Source organism: Macrosteles quadrilineatus, unplaced genomic scaffold (assembly GCF_028750875.1).
Source record: "Macrosteles quadrilineatus isolate MER2022 unplaced genomic scaffold, UCM_ALF_1.0 Scaffold_6__1_contigs__length_79288215, whole genome shotgun sequence".
NCBI classification, from domain to species: Eukaryota; Metazoa; Arthropoda; class Insecta; order Hemiptera; family Cicadellidae; genus Macrosteles; species Macrosteles quadrilineatus.
The window spans coordinates 63,290,077-63,315,168 of NW_026542599.1; the positions used below are offsets into that span (position 1 = coordinate 63,290,077).

Below are 25,092 nucleotides of genomic sequence, written 5' to 3' on the forward strand. Positions count from 1 at the left end.
GCACGTCGTCTTCACAATCTGAAGAATCAGTATATACCTCTTCTACAGAAAGTTTTGAGTTTTTCGTCAAACGATGTGGCCTGGCTGTGGATTCAATATCACAATCGAGATTGATCACTTTATGATGATAGTGTGTGCAAATCTCGTTTGCAGCACAAGTGAAACAGGACAATAGCCTACTTTGTAAAGGACCCCTCATACACCAGGTCACTTGGTGCACTTTCATAATTCCCTGGATAGGGGGAACTTTCAAATCTGCTACAACGTTTTTTAAGCGGCTAACATCTGTTGGAGGAATTTCAACTAGCATGATTTTATGTTCTTGGAGTGAAGTTACAAAGTCTTTAGCACAAGTTATGTCCGTGCCGTGGAGAACTTTCGCGTCTGCTCCTCTCTTCAACGTCCCCCCCACTCCGTCCATAGGACCTTTCCCGTGGCCTGACTCTGTGAAATTCCACGAGATCGTTTTCAGATTGTCAAAATACTGAGGCATCAGGGTCTTGAAAAGGTACATGTTGTACCGGTTCCTATATTGGCTTGAGGGGCTGTCCGAGAAAATGTGGATACTCGATGTGTTTGGAAACTCTTCGGCAGATTTTTCCAAAACTGGCCTCATATGAGCCCAAACGGCATGGGCCTGATGGTCTAAACTGTCAGACACGCTTGCAAAACAAAGAGATTCGACTTTTCCATTTGAAAAGGCGTATCTCACGCCTGTATTCAGACAGATTTGCTTTTTAGAGGCTCCAAAATGGGTGGACTGCACCTCTGAGGAAAACTTAGCGACATAGTTTTCGGAAAAATCTATACGAAATATTAGTTCATTAGATTTTAGGTTGTCTTTCAGGGATTTCAAAGATGCTTGTTGGTGTTTTTCATAAAATAAATGTTTTTTAAATTTTACAAGTTCTTCTTTCAAATATAATTCCAGTTCTTGGACTCTCTTCCTCTCTGTAGATTTGATGGTTTTCTTGATTATTCTCCTTTTGTTCTTTATAATCTTCTCTTCGTTTATTGTTTTCCACATTTGGAACTTCACGATAAAGTCTTCTTCATATTCAAAGTCCACGGTTTTATCTTTACATGTCTCACAGTGATTAAGCATGCACTCTTCGCTGTCGGGGGAACACACAATAGCCTTTACAACATCTCTTACGTTTTGCTGTTTGATAACCTTAGTGTTTTTTAAGGCTGAAATCAACAATTGCACATTTGAGTGCCTCACGCAAGCACACGTCTCCCTGTCTGACAGTTTAGGGAACGTCACCCAGAACGGACGAGATCTAAAAAATGTCGACCGTGAAATCTTGATTTGTGTTTCATTTACAAACATTTTGTGGAGATTGGACACGGTGTCCTGCAGCACTCGTCTCTGTTTCTTCACTGCCCCCTTTCTGATTACATCTTTTTTGCCGGGGCACATACGGCTGACCCTGTCGTCTTCAAAAAATCTTAACAAGGCATCAGAGAACTGCTGCCTTACAGATTTCTTTTGTTTTCTTTCATAATGAAAAGACGAGTTATTTGTTTCCCTCTTCCGGGAGTACGGCACTAGACTCTTAAAGTACTTTTGCACTTTGTACTTTTTGAGTACGTCTTTTCCAATCACTTTTCTTACTATTTGGTTTTTGACTTTACTCCCTTTTACTTTTTTTGCTTGGCTTTCCAGCTGTTTGCGTAATGTGAAACCTAGAAAAAGTTGTTTTTTAACATGGGGAGACACTCTCTCCCCTCCTAGTGTTTCATTTACCATTTTCATGGGCGAGGGAGACGAGGGATTAGTCTTGCGCTTCTTTTTCTCCCTTTGAAGTCGCTTCTTATATTTTTCAATTTTCTTTTCTAACTCCCTAATTCGTTCTTCTTTTTTCTTGACATCCCTGTACACTTTGGCCTTATCCCTTCGAACTTTCTTTCGGCCTCTCTTCCTTTGAGCGCTCTCTTCCTCTGCAATAGAGGATGGAGGAGACACAGGTGGAGTTAGGTCTCCTCGGTCCTGTTCTATTTTTTTTAGTTTTTGAACCCGGTGCCTCTCGCGCCAATATTTTCTCATCTTCCTCTGCTCCCTCGGGTTCATATCGTCAATCCTCTTGATTTTTTTTTCGGCTCTTAGCCTTGCCATTCTTTCCCGGTCGTATTTCTTTTTAGCTTCAATTTCTTCTTCAGACTTTCTTTCCTTACGTCTTCTTTGTCGATTCCGTGCAAGCTCTTTCTGTCTCTCATATTTTTGCTTGGCGGAAAGGTTTGAGTTCCGAGCCATTTTTCAAGTCGTGCTAAAAAAAAATATATACAGTGTTACCCGATATTTATTACAAGTTAAAAAAATGTGAAGATCAGTTTTTTAAAGCCAAAAAGTTAACATGTACATTTGATGACTTAGCTATTTACATAAAACGGTAAAGCCTTGGTTGTGTTGAATAAAAAAATTAACATGATAATTTTAATTCATATGAAAAGTCACATAATATAGGCCTATGTACATTTGCTATAATAAAAACAACTTAAAATGTATTAATTAACTATGCAAATAAATTATTACAATCATTTTAGGTATTGAAACATCTTTTCATCCATGAACGAAAAAAAAATTATGTTGTATTGTTTTTTTATATAAAAAATTTGGCATTGATATATATATTATTCGGGTAACACATTATTGATATTTACATCCATTATTCTTTCAAAATTACCTAAAATTATAGCTAAATGTAAGTATTATGCCAGTCGTTCACACTTTCGCCCGTCGTTCACGTGAACGACTCAATTTTCCAAGTCGCTCACGTGAACGACTGGTGCGTGAACGACTGGCAAATATTTAGTAAAATTGAGGTTATATAGGTGGCATAGCAAGTATGGCGGACCACGTTTTAGGGTTAGGTTTGAGCCTATAAACACTATTGAACAATATGTTACTAATACATATTATCTAAATATCTTTGGATTAATTAGCGTGAACGACTGGAAGCATATTTAAGGTACTGTGAGTTTCTTACCTTTAAATCAATATTTTGGAGAAAATCTCTTCATTTAAACTCACAAAAAAAACTAGTATAATCTTCCTTTACAGATTCTTCACCAGTGGACCGCCAGTTCGTTTCACTCCGATCCGTTATTTCAGTTTGGCGCCTTTTTTAGTTTAGACGTCTTTGACCTGCTCTTTCCCTTGGGACTGTCTTTTAGGATTACGAAAAAAATGTTGGATTATAATTTTACTCAGTTTTAGTAGTTGTATGATTAACCAACGGACTTAAGGGAGTGTTGAGCTGATTAAAAGGTTAGAACTGTTCTTTAGTCAAGGTTTTCTTTGTTGATGAAATGTCAGATGGCGGGTGGTGGACAGTGAGCGACTGGCAGACGACCGTTGATAACCTTGCTAAAATTGCTAAATAATAAATCTGTGTAGTTTAAATCTATGGTTAATGGAAAGGAAGTAGGGTAAGAATAAAACAACATAGTTTTTACTTAGTAAAGTCTCTTTATTAATAAACTGTGCAGCAGGGACTGTAAATGTGTCATTTTGTGAGATTGACCCATTTACATATAATATGTATATTGAAAAGCAAATTAGTTTTGTCCATGGAAGTAAATACTTAAGAGTTAGCTGTGAGGGTGAGGATATAGGATATTATCTAATGTTGAGGTTAGGTGGGGTTCTGGAGTTGGTCACAAACTGCTAATTTGCCAAACCCAACTTCAAAAAGCCTTCGAAAACCGAGGCTATCCTGGCACTCTCGTAAAATCTCAGATCCAAGCAGCTCAGAATCCACGTCCTACTACAAAGAAAAATACCAACCATCTTCAAGTAAATTTGATAACCACTTACCACCCTGGCCTGCAACAACTAAACAACCTCCTCAAAACGGGTTTCAAAATCCTAGAGTCCTCCAGCCAAACCAAAAACCTCCTTTCAAGAGCCCCTTCCATAATTTATAGGCAACCCCCAAATTTGAGGAATATGCTAGTCCACCCAAAACTCCCAAATCCATCAAAAATACCATCTGAGAAACCAAGACCGGGCTCATACCCATGCAATGAAAACCGATGTAAATCTTGCCAGATACACCATCCTACAGAAACTTACCAGCACATACCATAATAAAAATTACAGAATCCAAGGCCATCATACCTGCAGCTCAGAGAACCTTATCTACCAGCTTCAATGTTCACTTTGTCCAGCCCAGTACATAGGCCTAACAACCGAGACTCTCCGAAAACGCATGAACGGCCATCGACATGATGTTAAAACTAGCAAAGAAAAACCAGTTGCACAACATGCCTTATCCCACCAACTTCTATTTGATGACTGTTTCACCATAAAAGCTCTAAAATCATTGCCAAAGAACCAATGCAATAGTTCTATGCTCAGAAGATGGGAATTGGCTTACCAGTTTGTGACCAACTCCAGAACCCCACCTAACCTCAACATTAGATAATATCCTATATCCTCACCCTCACAGCTAACTCTTAAGTATTTACTTCCATGGACAAAACTAATTTGCTTTTCAATATACATATTATATGTAAATACAATATTGCAATGTGCCTGTATTTAGTGCTTTGTGTAGTGTCAGTTGGACAACCTGTCAGACATTTTGAATTCAAACTGTGTCACCCTATTTTAAACTGTTGTTCTTGTAACTACCATCTAGGCCTACTTCTGAAGAAGCCTCTGAAAGAGGCGAAATATTAAGTATTATTATGTGTGTGATTTTATGTGTTCTTTGACTCATCTGCAACCTTTCATCAGGTGAGTTAGCTGTGTCCTCTCCATCCTATATATTTATTTAATCCAAGCTAAATGCTTTTTCCTAAAAACATAATCAGGTAATATATAACTGATTTACATTTCTTAGTATGCAATGAATCTGATACTAGGAGGATTAAACATTAAAGAGAGGACAGGCTGTAGTTTCGTTGAAGCCAGCGTACTGGGGAGGAGAGGGGTGGAGGGGAGGCAGCACTACTCTCCCGCCCCCCTCTCATACTGCGTTGTATGGGTTACTGCGAGATTTGGTAACAGAAATATCAATTAACTATTTAAAAATTAGACTACATCATGCTACAAAAATTTAAAAATTAAATTCTAACCGTAATATTAGGAACTTATTGAGAGGAAAGTCATATTTATGAACCAATAGTACGTTCAAAGGTGAGTAATTTACACAAAACTCAAATCATGAGTTCAAATACACAAACAGTACGTATGTGTATTTGAACATTTTTTTTAAAGAGAAATAAAATAAGTTTTAATCCTTTAAAAGAATGATAAACGCACTTTGGCACCAGAAGACGCGATGATTACCGAGTACACTTTTTACTCGAAGTTTCTTTGGGCAAACAGATCAAATATAGTACAATATAATATTGCAAAATCAAGAATTTGATTGCCAAGAAATTGTTTAAATTTTTATATTTGTAATTCCTAATTGTAATGGCTGTTGGTGTAAAAAAAGTTAGAGCGGCTTTGTATTTTTTCTTAACTTTTGCTATTTAAAATCACCTGCCTAGCACATAAATGCATTAAAACTAGTAAAAAATTGTATTAACAAATCGAGAAAACTATGAAAAATGAAAATTTAAAATGTATTTCACCACCCGAATGAAATTTTTTATTTTAACCTATAATTAGTAAGATTGTTTTGTAAACAGAAAAAATAAAAAATAAAAAAAAATATTGTAATTATTTTTCTAAATATCAATTTTAAATATAGGTAAATACTAAATATTTTTTATTTTGAGAAACTCTTAAGGAACACGAATAAATTGTTAATTTGTATAGATACATCAATTTTTGTTTTTAAAAACGTCCAGGCCAATTCTTTCAACTTTGATCTACAATAATAAATAATAGTTTTTATATAATTCATGGGATGATAACTTTCAGGCTTTATCAAACTTTTTGACAAACAATATTTTTCAAGATTTTATTTTGATCGGTGATGTTAATGGCCGTGTAGGTATAGAACAAACTTTACCAGAATATTGTTTTAACCAAGTGGAATCATTGTTATTTAGACGAACCCGAAACTCCAAAGATTTAATTGTTAACAATAAAGGAAAGAGAATTTTAGATCTGTGTGAAAATTTAGGGTTAGTTATACTGAACGGTAGGTCAGAGGGTGATTATGGCGGGGAATATACTTTTATAGGTGTAATGGGATGCTCTGTTATTGATATAGCTGCGGTCTCATTATCTTGTCTAGATATCATACAAGGGTTTAAAGTTGTTGAACACACGGGCTCTGACCACCTGCCAATTGAAGTATCCTTATCGATAGATAACGACATTTGTGTGAGGAGAAGAGATGAAAACATTTTACCTTTACTCCCAAAATTAAAATGGACTCGACGTGATAATATTTTATATCAGGAAAAGGTTATTCAGAATATTGCTAGGTTTCATATATCGTTGGACGACCAAAATAATGTAGATCAAATTGTACATATTATAAAGGAGTCAGCCCATTCAAAGCAAAGTGCGACTAGTAGTAGCTGTTCTTTAAAACAACAACACAAACAAACATGGTTTGATTACGAATGTTTAGCGTTGAGAAAGCGGAAATTTAAGAGGTTAAACATATTTCGTAGGACAAACTCGACAGCTGACAAATCTGAGTACATTCAAGCATGTAAGATGTTTAAATTTGTATGTAAAAATAAACAAAAAATGCACTTGGATAACACGATTGCCAGTTTAAATCACAGGACTGACGCGAAAACATTTTGTTCGACTTTAAACAGTTTTAAATACGGGAGTGATAGGTTCGTGGGTAACATTGCACCACAGGATTGGATCAACCATTTTAGTAAATTATTAAACCCGCCACGATTATCAGCTGGGATCTGTTATGCGGAACCAATGATAACAAACGATGTTTTGGACAGAGATTTTAGTATGTTAGAGTTAAAATCAGTTCTCGCGAGATTAAAAGATAATAAAGCGCCGGGCCACGATAGGGTGCCCTACGAGTTTTATAAAAATGCTCCAGATTCACTGCTCACTAGATTATTGGGTATTTATAATAACATGTTTAAAAGTGCAGGGTAGTGGAAAGTTTTAAAAAATCTATTATATTCCCGCTGCACAAAAAGGGAGATGTAAATTCTGTTGAGAATTATAGAGGACTTTCCTTTATTGACTGTGGTGGTAAAATATTTACGAGTTTGCTGAATTCTAGACTAAATGTGTGGTTAACTCAGAATAATATATTGACAGAGTTTCAAGGGGGGTTCAGACGTGGATATTCTACCATTGATAATATATTTAGTTTATCATGTATGATTAATTTAAGTTGTGCGATTAAAAAAAGGCAAGTTATTTTGTTTTTTTGTAGATTTTTCAGCAGCCTTCGACACTATAGACAGAAAGGCCTTAATTTATAAATTATTTAGTATAGGAGTCTCAACCAAATTTGTCAAGCTTCTTGAAAATCTTTACGATAGAACCAATGTTTCTGTATGGTGTAAAAACGGCATTACAAGTAGTTTTGAGTCCAAGATGGGTTTAAAACAGGGTTGTAATCTTAGCCCTACTTTATTCTCAATATTTATAAATGATTTGCCAGAATTTTTAGAGGGCGGATGTTTATTTGGAGGTCAGAAAATAAATATCCCAATGTATGCGGATGACATAGTTTTAATAGCTCCCACGGCTGTTGTACTGCAACAAATGATTGGAAAACTTGAAATTTATTGCAATTTATGGAACCTTCAAGTTAATACTAATAAATCCAAAATTATGGTTTTTCGCAAAGGAGGTAGATTGGCAAAAAGTAATAAATGGTTCTATAAAGGCAAAGAGGTCGAGATTGTTAACTCTTACAAATATCTAGGGGTATTGTTCACGTCAATGCTAAGTTGGGAACAACATTTTAAGATGAAGTCCTCAGCTGCAAAATTAGCCATTAACGCCGCCTGGAACAAATTAATAAACAATGACAGGGTGCATCTGTCCTCAAAATTTGTGTGTTTTAACGCTGTGGTAAGATCAATATTATGTTATGAAGGCCAGGTATGGGGATACTTAGAGAGCGAAAAGATAGAATCTGTACAAAAGTTATTTATTAGGAAACTGTTTCAGTTGCCTAATAACACGCCAAATTACTCACTGTACTTGGAAACGGGTCTAGATAAATTACACATTTATTCTCTCTCAATGAATCTTAATTATATAATAAATATATTGGGGCTACCACCTGAACGTTTACCAAGATTATTAGCAGCTGAAGTGTTAAGAAAAAATGTAGATTGGTGTCGAGCGTGGAGAGCATTAGGAATCAAATATGGCGTGCAAATAGACCTGAATATACATACGATGGAGGAGGCGGGGAGTGGTAGGTTAAAGTCTCAATTAGTTAGTGTCGTAAATGCAGCAAGAGATAGCTGGAGAGCTGAGTGTCTAGGCAGAGCGCGTACTTCAGCTTATCATTCTCAATACCTCGTCGTTGACTTTGACCTTGGCAACAATAGCTTCTTGGAAACTGGTTTAGACAACCGAACCATTTCTTGGATAATAAAATGTAGAGGAGAACTTATAGATCTCAACTATAAACCGTGGATTGTCGACAAAAACCACACATGTTCCTTGTGTAATTTAAACGAGAATGAATCTGCTTTACACTTTGTGGCTAGTTGCCCGGTGTTCAATGACTTTCGACTCTTGTATTTTGGTAAACAAAAAATACAATATGAGGAGTTTGTGGATTATTTGAATGGGAAGGATTGGCGGGGCCTTGGAAGTTTTTTTAAAAATTGCATGGAAACGTAGATGGGAGTTAGTTAGGGAATTTAATTTTTAAAATTTTGTATTACAATATGTTTAGAGTATACATATATGTGTATGTATGCATACATGTGTATGTTTATATATGTATGTATATGTGTTGCATTAAGAAGTGTTATTTTATTTTGTTTTAGTGCTTAGTATGTTGATTATGTGGAACAATTTTATTTCATTAATATTGAATGGACATTATGAGGACATTATGCCAACCCAGCAGACGGTCGTATGACCATTGTTGTATGTGCATGAATCAATTTATCGTACCCATTTCATGTAGCCTACTGTACATAATATGTATTTAATAAAGCACTTTCTATTCTATTCTATTCTAATAGTTTTTATAGAAATGATTGACACCTTTCGATAGGAAATTGAATTTACTTTAAGAATGCCATCGGTGAACAAGACAGGCGTTTTAGTTTAGCAGCAATTTTAATTAGAAACAGCGCACGTCGTGTTTTTTCCTATCCCTCCCATGTTATAGCCGGGGCTTTTTGCCACTCTACAGCTCCGCGTGCCCCTCTAGTGTTCTGCTAAAGCTGGCTTCACCGCAACATGTGTATTCCTATTCGCGTGCCCTCTCCTTAATGTTTAATCCTCCTAGCTCTGATAGTACCTTACTTTTACTTATTCCTCGTATACATTTCACAATCAAATACTTACCATTGTGAACAGTAGTTTTTACCTCAAGTCAAATATTTGCACACAAGAGAACTATAAATTGGTAGAGTTTTACCTGGTTAGTGTAGGACGAATGCTGATGTTGTTTTCTTTGATGTCATCAATCACTCTTGGAACCTCAAGATTTTTGTTGGCTTTCAACTTGTCACAAGCAGCCAGAGTATCCTTCAGCACCTCAAAAAGCTCATCTGAAAAATATCAACATTATCAAGTGTTTGTTAACCAGTTAATTTTTAATTGTAGAATAAGGAGGATAGCAGCTGGCTTACCCTGAAGAAGTGTAGTTAGGCCATTGAACATACAGAAGAGAATCATCAATAATCAATATCATAACACTTTTCTTCTTCTTGATAAAGTCCCTCATGGGACGAAATATTGTGTTCAGTTTCTTTTCAGTATTTGATATGGCCTACCTGCACTTCTTCAAGGTAAGCTAGCTGCTATCCGCCTTATTCTACAAATCAATATCCTAGCCTAGAGCCTTTCCTTGAACAAAACTAATGTCAACCAGGTAATTAATAATCTATATATATAAAATCCAATGTATGTTTGTCCTTTATGGACTCCGAAACCGCTCGACAGATTGTAATAAAACTTTCAGGCATTATTTATTATTATTCAAGGATGGTTTGTGTGAAGTTTGGTGCAGATCCGTCAAAAGGGCTCCGCCCCAGTGGCTCTGGAGTTTCCCATGTTAACCTTATGAGTACTCATATTTAAATGGAATTAAAGAATCTTAACAGCTGGTTCAACTAAAAAATTTGATTCTGTGATGTTCAATAGCATTAACAAGTTAATAGGTTTACCAACAGGGCGCACCACTATCATTTTTTTTAAATTTACGACAACAGCTAATTTGCAACCAAAAAGGTGAGTGAGCGTAGCGAACGAACTTCAACCTGGAGGCGAGTTAGCGTTGCGAACGAGCTAACCTGAAGGCAAGTGAGCGCAGCGAACGAGCTCCAACCTAAAGGTGAGTAAGCGTAGCAAACGAATTTCGACCAGGGCGTGATTGAGCCATGCGAACGAGCTCATCTTGAAAATGAACAAGCATTGACATAAAACCATATTAGGACAGGACGACGTCTGTCGGGCCAGCTAGTGATCTATAAAAATTAAAAAAAAACTTTCAAATAGTCTTCAAATTTTATCAAAATTGGACCACAGGTTCTGTACACATTACTTCAAAAACCACTTTTTATGGATTCAGTCAAGTTGTAACTAAGTGTGAAAAATAGTTGATTAGATATTGATACTCACTGACTCCACCCTCTGGAAGCTCTATGTTTTTCAGTTTCAACTGATTCTGACTCGATTCCATCTTTTCGGTCACTGTTTCTAAATATTCCTTGAAGTTGGTATTTTTCGCAGTTTCTGAAAAAAGTCATATTACCCTTAAACCTAGTTGTCTCGTAAAACAAGGTCCTACATTTTTCTCCATTTTACTGTAACTTAGTTGTATAATTGACTTTTAGATACTGAAGAAGACATCCCATCACATTTTGTGCAAGGCAAAAATGTGCACAAAAATAATGCAATTTTTTTCTAAGAGCTTTGACAAAATTAGTTGTCCTTGTAACAAATGATTTTTTTTAATTTTTTTTCTAACTTTATACGATAGTACTGTATATGTACAAAAAGTAAGTCTTTATCTACAGAACTTGCACATTTTATTGTTTATTATAACATTTTCTATTTTATATATAACATAAGTAATACAGTAGACTCCCTCTTATCCGGACTCCTTGGGACCGAGGCCAGTCCGGATAACGGTTTTTCCGGTTAAGCCGACATCCCCAAAAACTCATTAAAATGGACAGTTTACGGTGATATTCGACTTAAATTTAGGAGAGCATTGTATTTAGACATGTGATCACTGGTCTCAAATCTTTCCCACGAGAACAGTCGTTACAGTACCACCCACTTCCTGCCGATCTAGTCCGGTTAAACCAATGTGCCGTTAATAATTGTCGGTTAAAGAGATGTCATTTCCGTCGACTGTAGTCCGGTTAAACCGATGTCCGGTTAAAAGGTGTCCGGATGAGAGGGAGTCTACTGTAGCGTAATAACTCTTTTCTTACAGTTTTATTGATATTGTAATGTTTTATACTCCTCATTGTCTGGTTTTTGTATTCCCGGAGGTAACTTCCGTGAGTGCCCTTTGGCGTTTGAGAATCAATAACCTGACAGAAGGTTAAGCAAATCACTTTGAAAAAAAAAAAAAAAATTGAAAAACTTACCCAAAACACGACCATAATTAGGGTTTTTCAATTTATACAGCATTTCAACTTCTTTATTAAAGGTTATATTTTTCAGCCTCTCTGTTGTTTTCTGTAAAACATCTTGGTCTTCTGTGATTCTTTTTTGCATGGATGCAAGTTTATTCTGAAAAGAATAAACTTTAATTATAAAAATGTCTTAAACTAGTAAAATATATAAAGTAGCTTACCTACAATTTTCTTTTGAGCGAATTTCCTGTATAGAGATTATTAGTAAACTTCTAGGGTATACACTATTACCTTAGATTTTAGGGTTAAACCTAGACCCCGGACCAATTTACTTTTTTGTTTTGATATCCAAAGAGGCCAAAAAAACCATCCGATCAATTTCATATATATGTGCCCATTAGGATGTTTTCCTATTTTAGTACCGCAACACATAAAATGTTTTAATATCTTTCCAAACCATTTTGTAGAGCTTAAAACCCAATTTTGTTGGAATAATGAATAAATTTTTATTCTATTCTTATGGAGGATCATCAAACTGTTGTAGTTTGCTTGTTCATAAGATATATGTTCATAAAATTTAGTAAATTCCTTTATTTAATCTTGTACAGTAAAGGCCTACTACAAAACTGTTGCAAAACTTATGACAGCTAGCCTGACCACACTACTGGACCGAATTTCACACGGTTTGTACCAAATGAAAGATATTTTCCTGTAGATGCGCAGAATCTCTTTATAAATTAAAATAGACTCAAAAATAAGCAAGAAAAATGAATTTGAAATGTAAAAAAATTAACATGGGCCTTATGGGTTGCCATGTTGGTGACAAAATAACAACAAAATATAAACAGAAAATCCAAACAAATTCCAATCACATGTTATATTTACAGCGTGGGGTGAAAATAGAGAAGTTTGCATAATATGTTATTTTGGTCAAGTTTTAGACTACAAGGCGAGCTCTAGTCTATTATATTTCACAAAAAGAGAAAAAAACAACATTATTACCCTCCCTGTAGCAGCTAATCTAAGTTCTTGGTAAAGATAATGTTATTCACATTGAGGATCAATCCGACAAGTTAAAGGATATACTTAAAGGAGAAAATCCAATCAGGCAAATGGAAATTCACTTAGGCTTCAGGTTTGCTGCGGCGGGGTTATTGTTTATTCTTGTAAGATTTGTGATTTCTTCACCATTGGCAACAAGGCACAGCACCAAACTCTAGAGACAAGACCAACAAGATGGTTTTTATAGATTATATTTTGTATGATGTTGTCTGGTCTAATTTAATGACAGTAGGCCTAGATACAATCAATGATGGGCCTAGTATTGTAATGTAACGTAGTGTGGTTTTTTCCTCACAGACTCATATCAACACTAAAATCAGGAACTAAATAGGGAATATATGTTGTGCTTTATCTTAATTTTATACCAATTCAATTGACAGCAACAAGAAAAAAACTGCTTTGGACCCAAGCACTAAGCGATGTTCACAAATCTGACCTATAATAAATTAAAGTACATAATTTAACAAAATTATGGCAAAATCCTCTGATAAATCGTCACCCTTTAAGGGAAATGTTGCTGAATACATTTAAGCTACTTACATTCACTTGGGAAACTTTAGCTTCTGCTAGTTTCCGTTTGAACATGGTCTGTATGTACCTGGTGTACTCAAAGTCCAGTTGATCAGCAAGACTAATGTCATTGTCTGAATTCTGCAACAATGTTACTTTTACTTCAATGCATTCTTTTGCCCTTGAACCACAATCTACATCTACGTCTTAAATCATTATGCCATAAGGAATAGTAAAAATAAGTAGGCCTATGTATTGCAATTAGAGACGGTTCATTCAACGATTTATTCATTTTTAGCATGGATAAAACACACTCCCTTCTCATTCTTGAACAGCTGAAGCCAATTTCATCCTTAGTTCTGTAAGTTGCACTGTAGAGGTTGTGTATTTACAATTAGTTTCTTGTTATTTCAGTTATTTAAAACCTCGTTTAACCAAATAAAACGATCTTATAATAAATAATAAGAGGTGGTCTCCTAGTTAGATAACCAAACAGTAAAGCATAAATCATGAAGAAAATAACCAGGAATAAATTTAACTCCTGACAAAGACATCAAAAGTACATTAATGAAATTAAAAGACTTACTTCAAACTAATAATAACATCACTTTTGATAACACAAATTGTACATCTTTAAACTCACATATTGAATTGCAAAACGAATATGTTTCCAAAGTTTTGGTCCTTTAGATATTTAAGTTTTGGTTTTGCCACATCGACAATGTGATGTATACTTACTGAATGAGTTTTTGGAGGTGGAGTTGAAGGTCGTTTTGAGGAAATAGATGGTTTGACTGAAACAGAGGGTAAGGAGCATGTACAAATTACTCATAACATAATGATTGAATTTAAAATAATAGAATCATGAGTATAATAATTACATAATGTAGCCTAAAATAATATGCAATGCAGTAATTAGTACTGTTATGCTACAAAATAGTTCTTCTTATATAATACAACTGCAAATTTATTTGCTAAGCTATTATTCTTAAAAAGACTGGTTTATTTATTGTTTAAATATAGGATGGAGAGCCAAAGTTATCACTAGCTAGTTGCCTGACAAATGATAAAGAAGTTATACCAATCATGAAATTAATAATGTTTTAATGTTGTTTGAAGGTTCTTTTATATTTTGTAAAAATCAAATCACAGTGATATGCCATAAAAACCAAAGAAAACACTTTATCTGTAGCCAAACAAAATTATTCATCTGTGGTCCTCTCACATAGGCCTATAGCTCAATGATTAACTTAATTTTATCATGTGCTTTAAATGTATGTTTGTGAGTTTTTATAATGAAAAGTGTGTTTTTTTGTCCCATTAATCTTCTGTTGAGTAGAAGATGTAGAACAGTAAAAATGAATCATAATAAGCCCGCACTCTCACTAGGTTACAGTCACCATGTCGCAACCACCCGTCAGCCACTTGACCTTTAAAATTGCATTGCGACTTAAAATTATGGAGCCTTCACACTATTGGGTCGCAGCAACCCACCTCGGTGGCAGCGAACTGGTCGCCAAGGAACTACGTCACTGGACGGTGGCTACCACCGTTATTTTTTAGCAACTCAACTCGTAGCGGGTCAATGTAAAATTCCGGGTCCTTCACATAAGGTAGATCAGACCTAGCTTTCGGATATGCGCGCACAGCTTGCTTTCTCGTCTGACTGCCATCCCCGTACACCTGTTCGCAACCAATGTCTACTTGCTTGAAGCTGCACAGAACATGGGGTGAAAAGGAAAAAAAAAACAAGAAATTAAATGTTCCATCCTAGTGAATGAATCATAGGTTACAAAACAGAGAACAGCACTTTTTTAGCGAGAAGGTCTCTGCCACTGGGTGTCAACCACCATGTGTGAAGAAAAAGCGTGGCAGTAACTTGTACAGGACGGCCGCTGACCCTAGTGAGATGGTGGCCAAAGGTAATAAGCTAATATAGGTTTAATTGTATTTTTTACAAATAAAACTTATGGTCACCACTATTTTGTAAAGATAGCAAATGCATTTTGACTTTAAACTAAATTATGCATCATAGGCCTCCTTGAGATAGGATATCCTGTTGCTTTATAATAATAGTGAGGAACGTTCCTCAGCTTTTTGGTAATAGGTGACATTACAGAGATGTAAGATACAGAGGAAACATCTAATAGTAGGCCTACATTTAAGTGGACCTAGCACTATTTGCTGTTGTCAAAGGGAAAATCCAACACTGGCTCCCTCGCCCTCAAGTACTACAACCCTCACGGTGTATTAATGCTATGTGTCCTGTGCTATAGGAATATCCAAAAGAGCTGGCCGCTCATGTTCTTCCTTACTCGTCACAAGTATCCTTCAGACACTACAATAGGTAACTTACTAGAGCTAAAAAGCGCATGGTCTTCCACTTCCCATAAGCAAGTTTCCTTTGTCTGTATACTGCCAGCATTATTTCACTTGCTCGTTTTAACAGTTCAGATGACTTTGGAAAATGATTTTGTATCCTCACTATTCCCAGTAGGCCTAATCATTACCAAGGTACTAGGATACAATTCAAAATTTCTATAATTGACAAATCAACTATAGTACGTACAAAATTTGTGATAAATTTAGTTTCCTTTATTTTTTCGTAAATGAGCTTCCTGTTAATAGGAAGTCAGGATCGGCGTTATTTCAATCTATTACCAAAGTACTTATTATGTGACTCAATAATAGTATAAATTATCATAATAGAAAATATAATGCCCACCTCTACTTGTAACAGTAGCAGGTACTTCGGTTGGCAAGATTCGTGAGACATCTGGGGAATCCGTTCTTGCAGATTTGTCATGGGTAGGTGTGGATGCCTTTCTTGATAAGGGAGGAGGTCTTGAGCTGTAAAACATCAACCTTGATGCATTCAACACATTAGAATGATGAGTGGACAATTGTAATGAAACTGTAGCCTACTGCATAATATACGGTAATCACTATGAGTTCTCTGTTACCAACTCCTTCAATGACCTATGTCAATCATATCGGCCTAGACGACTTGTCAGACAGTTTCAACATGAAAAAGTATAGGCTCATCAATTAAAAAAAAAAAAAAAAAATTAAAAAAAAAACAAAAAAAAAAAAACATAAGATACATAGGTAGTGATAAGCTAATCATTAGTTCACCTAACAAATCTGAAGGTTATAGCTTACCATACTGGCACAAGGGTTACTACATAACGAAATTAATGACATGTTTGAAAATGTGAAAGATTTACGGTTAGGCTATTTAATATTTAATTGTTTAGCCTAAGTTAAATAATTTTTATTAACAAGAATAAGGGAATAGGTTTCCTAGAACTCGCCCAAAGTATGTTTGGACTAAACAGTTTTTAAGTACAGGTAATCATTAGGCCTACAACTTACCCTGGTCTGCCAGTACGACTAGGATCACTAAAATTTGAAGAAGCAATTGAATTTCGGATTTTACGACTTCCATCTGCAATTTGAGTGAGGGACTGAGGCGGTATTGTCTTAGTCGTCTTCTTTGCTGCTGTAGTTTTCTTCATTTGTCTAAATTCCTTTATTATTCTATAGCTACTTTAACTGTACAGAATGAAAAATTGATTATTCTACTTGCTGAGTTAAGTTTGATTTAAAGTATCGTAGAGTAGCTTAATCAAATAGACCTAAGTAAGTTTGGTATTTCGCCAGTAATTTGGTATTAAATGACCTAAAGTAGTATTGAACTTTTGTCAGGTAAAAGGTAAAATTCAAGCTCAGATACCTATGCATCATGTAGAGGCAGTGTATAGAGATGGACAATTTCCCCTGATCTCATGAAAGACAATACAAATTCTCTGAATACTTTGAACGGCATGTCAATAAGTTACCCAAGTTCTTTAATTAACAGCTGTGTCTAAGGAATATGTCGGCCTTAGTCACTAACAAGACTACAAGATCACGCCACTCATCATACACTCATCTCCATTCATACTTGGCTTAAAATACCTACTTTGTATGGTCGCCATTTCAAAGAAAAGTATTAAAGTACCTATTAAGTTACAAGTTATTATTGGCTATGCCTACCTAGGCTGTTCTTCTGATCCAAAAGATTTGTATTTATCAATTAACCTACCAGTACCGTAAGTCAGTAGTTCCTAAAACTTATTTTAGACTACCTACTGAAATAATGTTTTAAGGGCTGAAACAGTATAAGCTAACTAAAATTTCTGGAGGGAGGTCAGCTAAAGATTGGAGGTGTATATTTATTTACCTATTTATTATCAGCAGTTCGACCATTTTACAATAGAAAAGTTCTGGATGTTGAAAAGTGTCATTTGATTAGGGTGTAAAGGTATTCATTCGTCTATCTGATTTGCTCCAGGAGGTTAATTAGCAGTGGGTGCCCGTAAACGTATGTAAGTTAAGCCAGTTAATTGACAGGATGTGTAGGGCCTAAGTTAGATTCTTTCAAGCATCATCTGTATAGCCTCAATAGGATATTTTTGCTACATTTTAGGCCTCAAACGCCTATCGATGGTGTATAAGTTTTCCCTCTGTGAGCTTATTTTATAATTGTAGCCTATTTTCTTTGTCATAAAGGGTCTGTGAAAACAAAGCAGAAAACTCAATGATCGAAGGCTGAGTTAAGATTTTAACACTTCATTTATTATTATATAACAAAAGTTAGTTTGGAATAAGTAGGCTAACTATGAACTATTACTACATAGAAAGATTAAACAGGAATTTGTCTATCCCGCGGGCTAATGCAGGAGGGGGAAGGATATTGCAAAACCGCGACTCCCGGACACTTCTAATTCGACTTATTGCCTGTACTTAGTGATGCAGTTTTAAAAATATTGGTTATTAATCAATATTTTCAATTTGATAGTTTCAATCGATATTAGCGTAGGTAGCCCAGTTAAGAAACTGTACCCTAATTATTGCGAAGAGTGTTTTTAAAATGTAGGACTCCAGGATTTACCATTTTGTTGACCCAGGTCAACAAATTCATACAATTGACAAAATAACTACTTAGGATAGAGATGTTAACATGCAACTTGGAACAAAGGTCATGTATACTATACACGTAGCCTAGGCCTACGTAAAATTTGGTACCGTAATGATTAAACAATTTTTACCAATTAACTTCGGGTACAGTTTACCCTTAACTGGGCTATGCTAATATCGATTGAAACTATCGAGTTGAAAATATTGATTAATAATCGATATTTTTAAATATAGGCTATCTATTATAAAATTAAACTATCATAACCTAACCTAACCAACCAAACTTGATGATGGTGAAAAAATCGCATGAAGGATTACTAATCAAATCGATAGGTTCAATCGATATTAGCATCTAGGCCTAGCCCAGTTAAGAAACTGTACCCCTTAGGCTACTCCTAATCATATCACACCATCAAAGGTCCTATTTTGAAAGCTAGCTATCATAAACTGTGGACCTAAATCAATGTAGGGTAGTAGGGGCCTAGATGAAGGATGATCTGCTAAAGTAAATCTTACAATCTCAAACCAGCATTCAGCGGCAACATATTAACTAACCTTGAAATCCTTTTCAAACAATGTTTTGTAGCGTACTTTATTGAGAATTATTCATGACTTATCCACGGCAAAAACCTACTAAAACAACATTAATTCATAATTAACTACAGCAACGCTATTATACCAATACAACTTCTACAAACAAATACAATCCAACACCGACATAAACAATAAACAAAACAAAACAAGTTTGTTTGATAGAACGACGTTTGGTTTTTTGCGGTTTTTTGTTTTTTTTTTGTTGGTTTGAACAAGGCCCCACTAGCAGTGTTTCCATCCGCAAGAAAAAAATATCCCTGGGCCAACGTCAAAAAATCCCTAGTTATCCCTAGTCCGTGTTCTAATAATCCCTCCAATTATCCCTCTTCATCAAATCTAGATAACTTATTGTTTTTGCAGCAATACCAATGGATATCATGTATAGCCACCTAAAATATGGTAACTGGTGATAGTATTCTTCAATATCCCATATTATTTATAAAGTAATACTATATAAAAAACATTTTTGTACCATTAAAACCACGGCCATCTTTAACTCCAGGCAGGTCGCGGCCTAGTAGAATTGGCAACGCTGCAAGTACCGTAGTATTGTTTAGCGCAAGACGCCCTATAAGTTAACATGGAAATAAAACATAATATTATAGAATCGAAAACCAAAGCAATATAAATTGAAAATCTATTTCTGTACATTCAATGTGGAGTCAACATTTTCATAGCCCAGTAACCAAGCTTTCGTATTCTTAAAAAAATACATAAATAGCGTTCTCCAAACAAACACCTTTTACAACACTATACTAGCAACGTTGCCACTTCGAAGGCCGCGGCCTCCGGCCTGGAATTAAAGGTAGCCATGATTTAAAACTGTCTATGTTGTACAAAACGAGATTAATTAACTAAAAAATGAAACAAATAGTTATTTTTAAAATTTTATAAACTAATAATTTTTATTTATAAGTATTTACAATTGTTTCAAAAATATTACTCAAGTGTCAAAATTTCAAACTTAATTGTCTTTTTCAAACATGGCCACCATGCCTTGGTGAAAAGGTTACACCAAGTTACTTACTAACCAAAAAACACCACAGAAATCACCGGCAAACAAAATCAAAACGAAAACAAACATTCGACATTGACACAGGGCACAGGGCTACTAAGAAAGTAACAAATTACAGTAATCTAGATCCGCCATTCCATTCCACCGACCGACTCCAGCCCTTTGCTTGTTTCGTGCAGTGTTGCTGTTACTCTTCCCCTTGTGTGTTCCGACTTTGAAACACTACGTCACTACCACGTCAAAGGCCTGAAATCCCTAGAAAATCTAAAAAATCCTTCAATTTCGCTGATTATCCCTAGTTATCCCTCAATCCCTTTTCAATCCCTCGAAGGCCCTAAATATCCCTAGAAAGGGATTTTTATCCCTCAAATGGAAACACTGCCCACTAGTTGAACTTTGAGTACGACGATCTTTATTTTTCTGCAGACTGCTTACAAAAGTTACAATCAACAAAAGGCACAATCAAGTAACCATGCAGCGGCGAAATGTGTTAATAATAATATATGTATGACTATGACTGGGCTGGAATATTTTACGTTTGTTTTTATTCCCCATCTTTTCAACAGGCTTGACTTATGTTATGTTATGAATAACATAAATAGATCATAAACTGAGTATGTTTAAACCATGGTTCAAAAAGGTGGTTCAGTACGGTGGCAAGGGGTTTTTGTTATCCTGTTTCTGTGTACATTAATTTTATACACAGGAAAATATATTTCTAACAATATTCGTAGATTTTCCTTGCGATGCACACGAACTGAGAAAAAAGGTTTTAAAGCAACATGCTTGCCTATTAATATATAGAATTCGGTAGTGGGTCACCCGCAACACCCTTTTTATGGGTATGTCATTCCCCACCGCTTATTTGAGCATGATATGGTAGATCCGGCATTATAGTTTTTGCATGAGGAGGTTCCTTTGACGTGCTTTTGCGAATCTTTTGAATTCAACCATACCCTTGACAATGTATGCCTACGGTCTTATCTCGTGTGTGGCAGTGTGTCCCATTCCGTCCCGCCTGTATTTGATTTCTATGGACTGGAAGTAGCTGCCCTTTTATCTCTCCCAAGGCCATGACTGAAACCAGTTACTGGACGAAACTGTTTCGTTAAATGTGACATTTATTGCCTTACCGTGTTAATGTAAATTTTTACAAACTTTATTCCATAACAAACAATTGTGAATCTGGTTAAGCCTTGAGCTTTATAGAAGAGGCTGAAGGATTTTTGTTGTAGAAGGTTTGAAGTTTGGAGTAGAGGGTTGTTTGCTGTTGGTTTCAATTAACATCATTACCCTAATCTGAAAATAGAAAACTTAATTTTTGGTACAAATAAGTACCCTGTAAATCTATATTATAATTTCTAAAGTACCGTACGTTTTTTGTCGGTACCATAACTTCCTGAATTCTTCACCAATTTTCATAAACGAGGTGTCATTTTAAAGCTTTTTTACCCAATACGCTAGGAAAGTAAACAAATTACTACTAATTTTTAGTAATTTTTCAGTAGTTTTTCGTAAAAACTATATATATATATATATATATATATTCATTCTGCAAGTAGGCCTAATTTAAACTTGAAATATTAATTTACGTTATTCGATCAGCTGAAACATGTGGATCAAATTAATCAAAACAAAAGGATATTTATTTCTCAAACCGGAGTGTCAATAAGTCTCAAACAAACAAACTTAATCTTAATCTGAGCTTTCTACGATAAAAACCCCGGATATGAAAAATTATTATTCACTTTAAAGAAGTCCAAACAAGAACAACTCAAAAGTAAGTACCGCGCTTCTTTAGCTTTTATATTTCTGTCGGTATCTAGCAAACATTCGGAGGAAATGTTACAAAAACGCACAAATCTGGGGTTTTGGACGTTTTTAGTTTTACTTCCTAGATAGGAAAAGTAGGTACCGATATCGTTGTCGAAATGTAAGTAGAAACTAAAAGTGAACAACACATATTGGTAAAGCGAGTTTAGCTACATCTGTAAGTTAAACTTCTGTTACGATCACAGCGAAATCAGATAGATCTTCCAAGATTTCAGCAACATCCACGATCACCCACTGCATTTGTGATGTTTTACTTTGCACTTTACACAACTGTCCTTGAAACGTCGTGAATAAGTGAAAGCCATTTTGTAAGCTATTGGTGACGATGATTAAACAAATGTAGGTAAGTTTCCCAGCACTAATACAACACTGGTTCACGGCATTTCCCCCGGTTATCATAACTCAAGAACAATCGTTGCACTTGCGATTAATTAAACCGGTGTAAGGCTCAACGTTTTTAATCTAACTTGGTTTGGATGTGCTAACAAAACTTGATTGGAAATGGTTGAGGTATTCGTAAACAACTTTTAATGTAAACATATCAGTGACAGCTCGAAGTGAGAACTAATCCAAACAGCTGATCGTTATTTCACAAAATGTAATAGTAAACATTAGGAGAAAATTTGACAAAAATCGAAAGAAATTGGGTTTTTGATGGTTCGTTATTTTGTTTTCAAAGAAGCGAGGCCATGTTTTTATGGCCAAAGACACTCTCACCAATCCAGTAAATACAGAAAAATGATTAGAACCTTGATCGGTAATCTAGTTTTCTAGGTAAGGCCGCGTAAAATGACATTTTGGCGTTACAGACGGAGTCACAGAATGGACAAACAGACAAACAGACATACAGACAGAAATTGAGATAAGACTCGTTTCGGCTTTCTTAGGCTATGAAACGTAAAAATAACCAAAAACTGCATGATCTAAGCAATGTACAGACAAAACTCTAATTTTATTGATATAGTAGATTAAGATTTTAAGAAATTATTTTCGGTGTTATTTAATTATAAATGAATATAGGTAAGTGTTAGAACAATTAATTTCCTAAACAAAGTTGGAGGTCGTAAGGCGCTAAGTAATAATAGGAGGGTGTCTGATAACTGAGGGTTCAATAAGAAAGTATAAAAAGAATGGATCATTAGGGCGGTTAAAATGACTTTTCTTCACATCTCAATCTTCATCAAGGGTGAGGGTTCGACTATCACAATGGCGTCATTGTAGTCTTTCAGCTATTGTGTGATTTGGCATCTTGTATAATAATGTATTTATTAATTATCCTTCTGTAACATAACTCTTAAAAACCAACTCTATATTTTTTCATCGTCTAAATACCACTTGTTATTCAACGAAATTTATATCAAAAGCAATATGCTTTAGTTTTAACTAGGTGTACAATGCAGTTGTCTGCTTGCAATATTGAGCGGAGCTAGCATATCAACCCAATACTTTTCTTAAGTCAATGTTACATATGTTTCTCGTAAACGAGATATATACTTGCAGTTTCCAATACCAATGGTTATGGTAAATTTGGTTCACATAAATGGAATGTCTATTTTACAGTATCCAAAGTCAACTATAACTCTGATTTAAGTAAATTAATTGTCTACTTGCAGGAACCAAAGTCTATGTTTCATCTGGTTCTCATAAATAGTATCCAATGTCGATTATATATTTGGTTCGTATGAATAGAACGTCTATTTTCAGTATCCAAAGTCAATGGTACACCTTAATTGTTCACTTACATGGAATGTCTGTTTACAGGTTCTAAAGTCAATGGTACTTCTAAAAGAACATATATATGTAGAATGATACTACATGGTACTTCTAAAAGAATGTATACATGTAGAATAATACTACATGGTTTCCTGTTTCAAGATCGTACATAAAATAAAGTACTCTTTTAAACATTAACTTTACCATACTGAACCGCAAAAAAGCATAATAATTCAGTAAAATTCGAGGTAAATCAATTCAAACAATCAGTTGCAAACAATTTGTTGTCAAGTCTTGCTAAGAAATATAAATGCACATTGTCCTTAGAAGATTGGGAGGTTGGTTGTTATCGAGTTATGACTATGAAAAGAAAACTGCTTGTGTATCAATATTATAGATTCAGCCAGAACAGAAGACAGTCATGTGAGAACTAATCATAACTTGTCACTCTGATTGATGGAGAAGTTTACCATGACGAGTTTTCGAATGCTCGGGGATGTGTTCACCATTCAGTGCTGTTTTTATGGTAAATTTAGTTTTACTTGTCATTACAATTATCATTTTTCAATCATTGTTTAGAACTAAAGATGAATGGAATATTGTGCAGCAATTTCCGATCACGTTTTTAAGCAAATCCAAAACTAATAGAGATTAATAACCGTGTGGCTTACATAACGGGTTTGATTGATCTCAAGTACAATAATATGTAACTGTAAATTAAATTTAATAACTAGCCATCATCCAGGTCGGGAACCAGAGTGTATAAAGATGTACTTGAGTTTTGATAACCGGGAAAAACGTGAATCAGTGTTGTACATGGGGAATCATTGGTGCCAAAAACCTACAATCGAGGGCGTTTCGAATGCTGTTGTGTCAAGTAAAAAATCACAACTACACTGGGTGATCGCGATGTTGCGGATCTCGGAAGATCTTCGCGATTTCATTTTGGTCGTGACAATCGCTTTTCCAATGAGTCACATTCGGTTTCGACTCACCACTATTCCGCTGCTATCGCTAGACCATATCGCCAATAGGCCCAATTATCTACGGAAAAAAATCGATGACGACTCTCGATCGGTACCGGTACTTTGTTAAACTAATCATTGGTTGTCAAATAGAACAAAGCAGATGTATATTCGGGTAAAATTTAATTGCAAAGCATTTGGTTTAGCTTGAAAGTGTCTGATATTGTGTTTTTGAGTGTTGTACGTAAGTATTTCTATAATAGGTTTGCAGGCATAACTGGAAAACTGCAAACTTAATATGCAATTAATTCATCTGTTGATCTGAATATAATAAGGTTTCAAATGACGACAATATTTCGTCCATAGAACGGGTACATAGCTAGTATAATGTAATCAAAATTGGAAAACGTAGTTTTTACTCACACCACACATACAGTCATCACTTCAAAAACCACTTTTTTGGGTTCAGGGGAACCCAACATATCCACCAAAAATTCAGACTCGAAATCTTTGACGAAAAGAATACTTTCTCCTAAGTTACTTTGTATAGGGGAGAAAGTAAAAATGACATCAAACGATTGCACACCAGCTTAGTTAATCTCATCATAATCCGATCTAGAAAGTAAATGTTTAAATAACTATTTTACCCAAAAGACCCAACAGATCAGGTAACTTGTAATTTCAGTAAACTGAACTTGGACAAGAAGTACTAATTAAAGGCTTTGACTAATTATCTATCACAGGCTCTGT

The 25,092-nt window shown here is 35.2% G+C and overlaps 1 protein-coding gene across 2 annotated transcripts in view; it reads right to left on the reverse strand.

Annotated features, from left to right (window-relative positions):
- The window catches only part of LOC128997168 (uncharacterized), a 31,759-nt gene extending 12,803 nt beyond the window's left edge, over window positions 1-18,956 (reverse strand). Inside the window, exons 1-8 of one of the 2 annotated variants that reach the window (XM_054422761.1) lie at window positions 18,778-18,956; window positions 16,636-16,790; window positions 15,986-16,110; window positions 13,999-14,054; window positions 13,291-13,401; window positions 11,701-11,845; window positions 10,721-10,834; window positions 9,516-9,648 (exon numbers count right to left, since the gene is read on the reverse strand). In XM_054422761.1, the coding sequence (XP_054278736.1) occupies window positions 9,516-9,648; window positions 10,721-10,834; window positions 11,701-11,845; window positions 13,291-13,401; window positions 13,999-14,054; window positions 15,986-16,110; window positions 16,636-16,778 (827 nt within the window). In that variant the 5' untranslated portion in view covers window positions 16,779-16,790; window positions 18,778-18,956. Of the gene's footprint in view, window positions 1-9,515; window positions 9,649-10,720; window positions 10,835-11,700; window positions 11,846-13,290; window positions 13,402-13,998; window positions 14,055-15,985; window positions 16,111-16,635; window positions 16,816-18,777 lie in introns of both variants that reach the window. The other variant, XM_054422760.1, reaches the window with a different exon arrangement.
- Window positions 18,957-25,092: the final 6,136 nt, after the last annotated feature.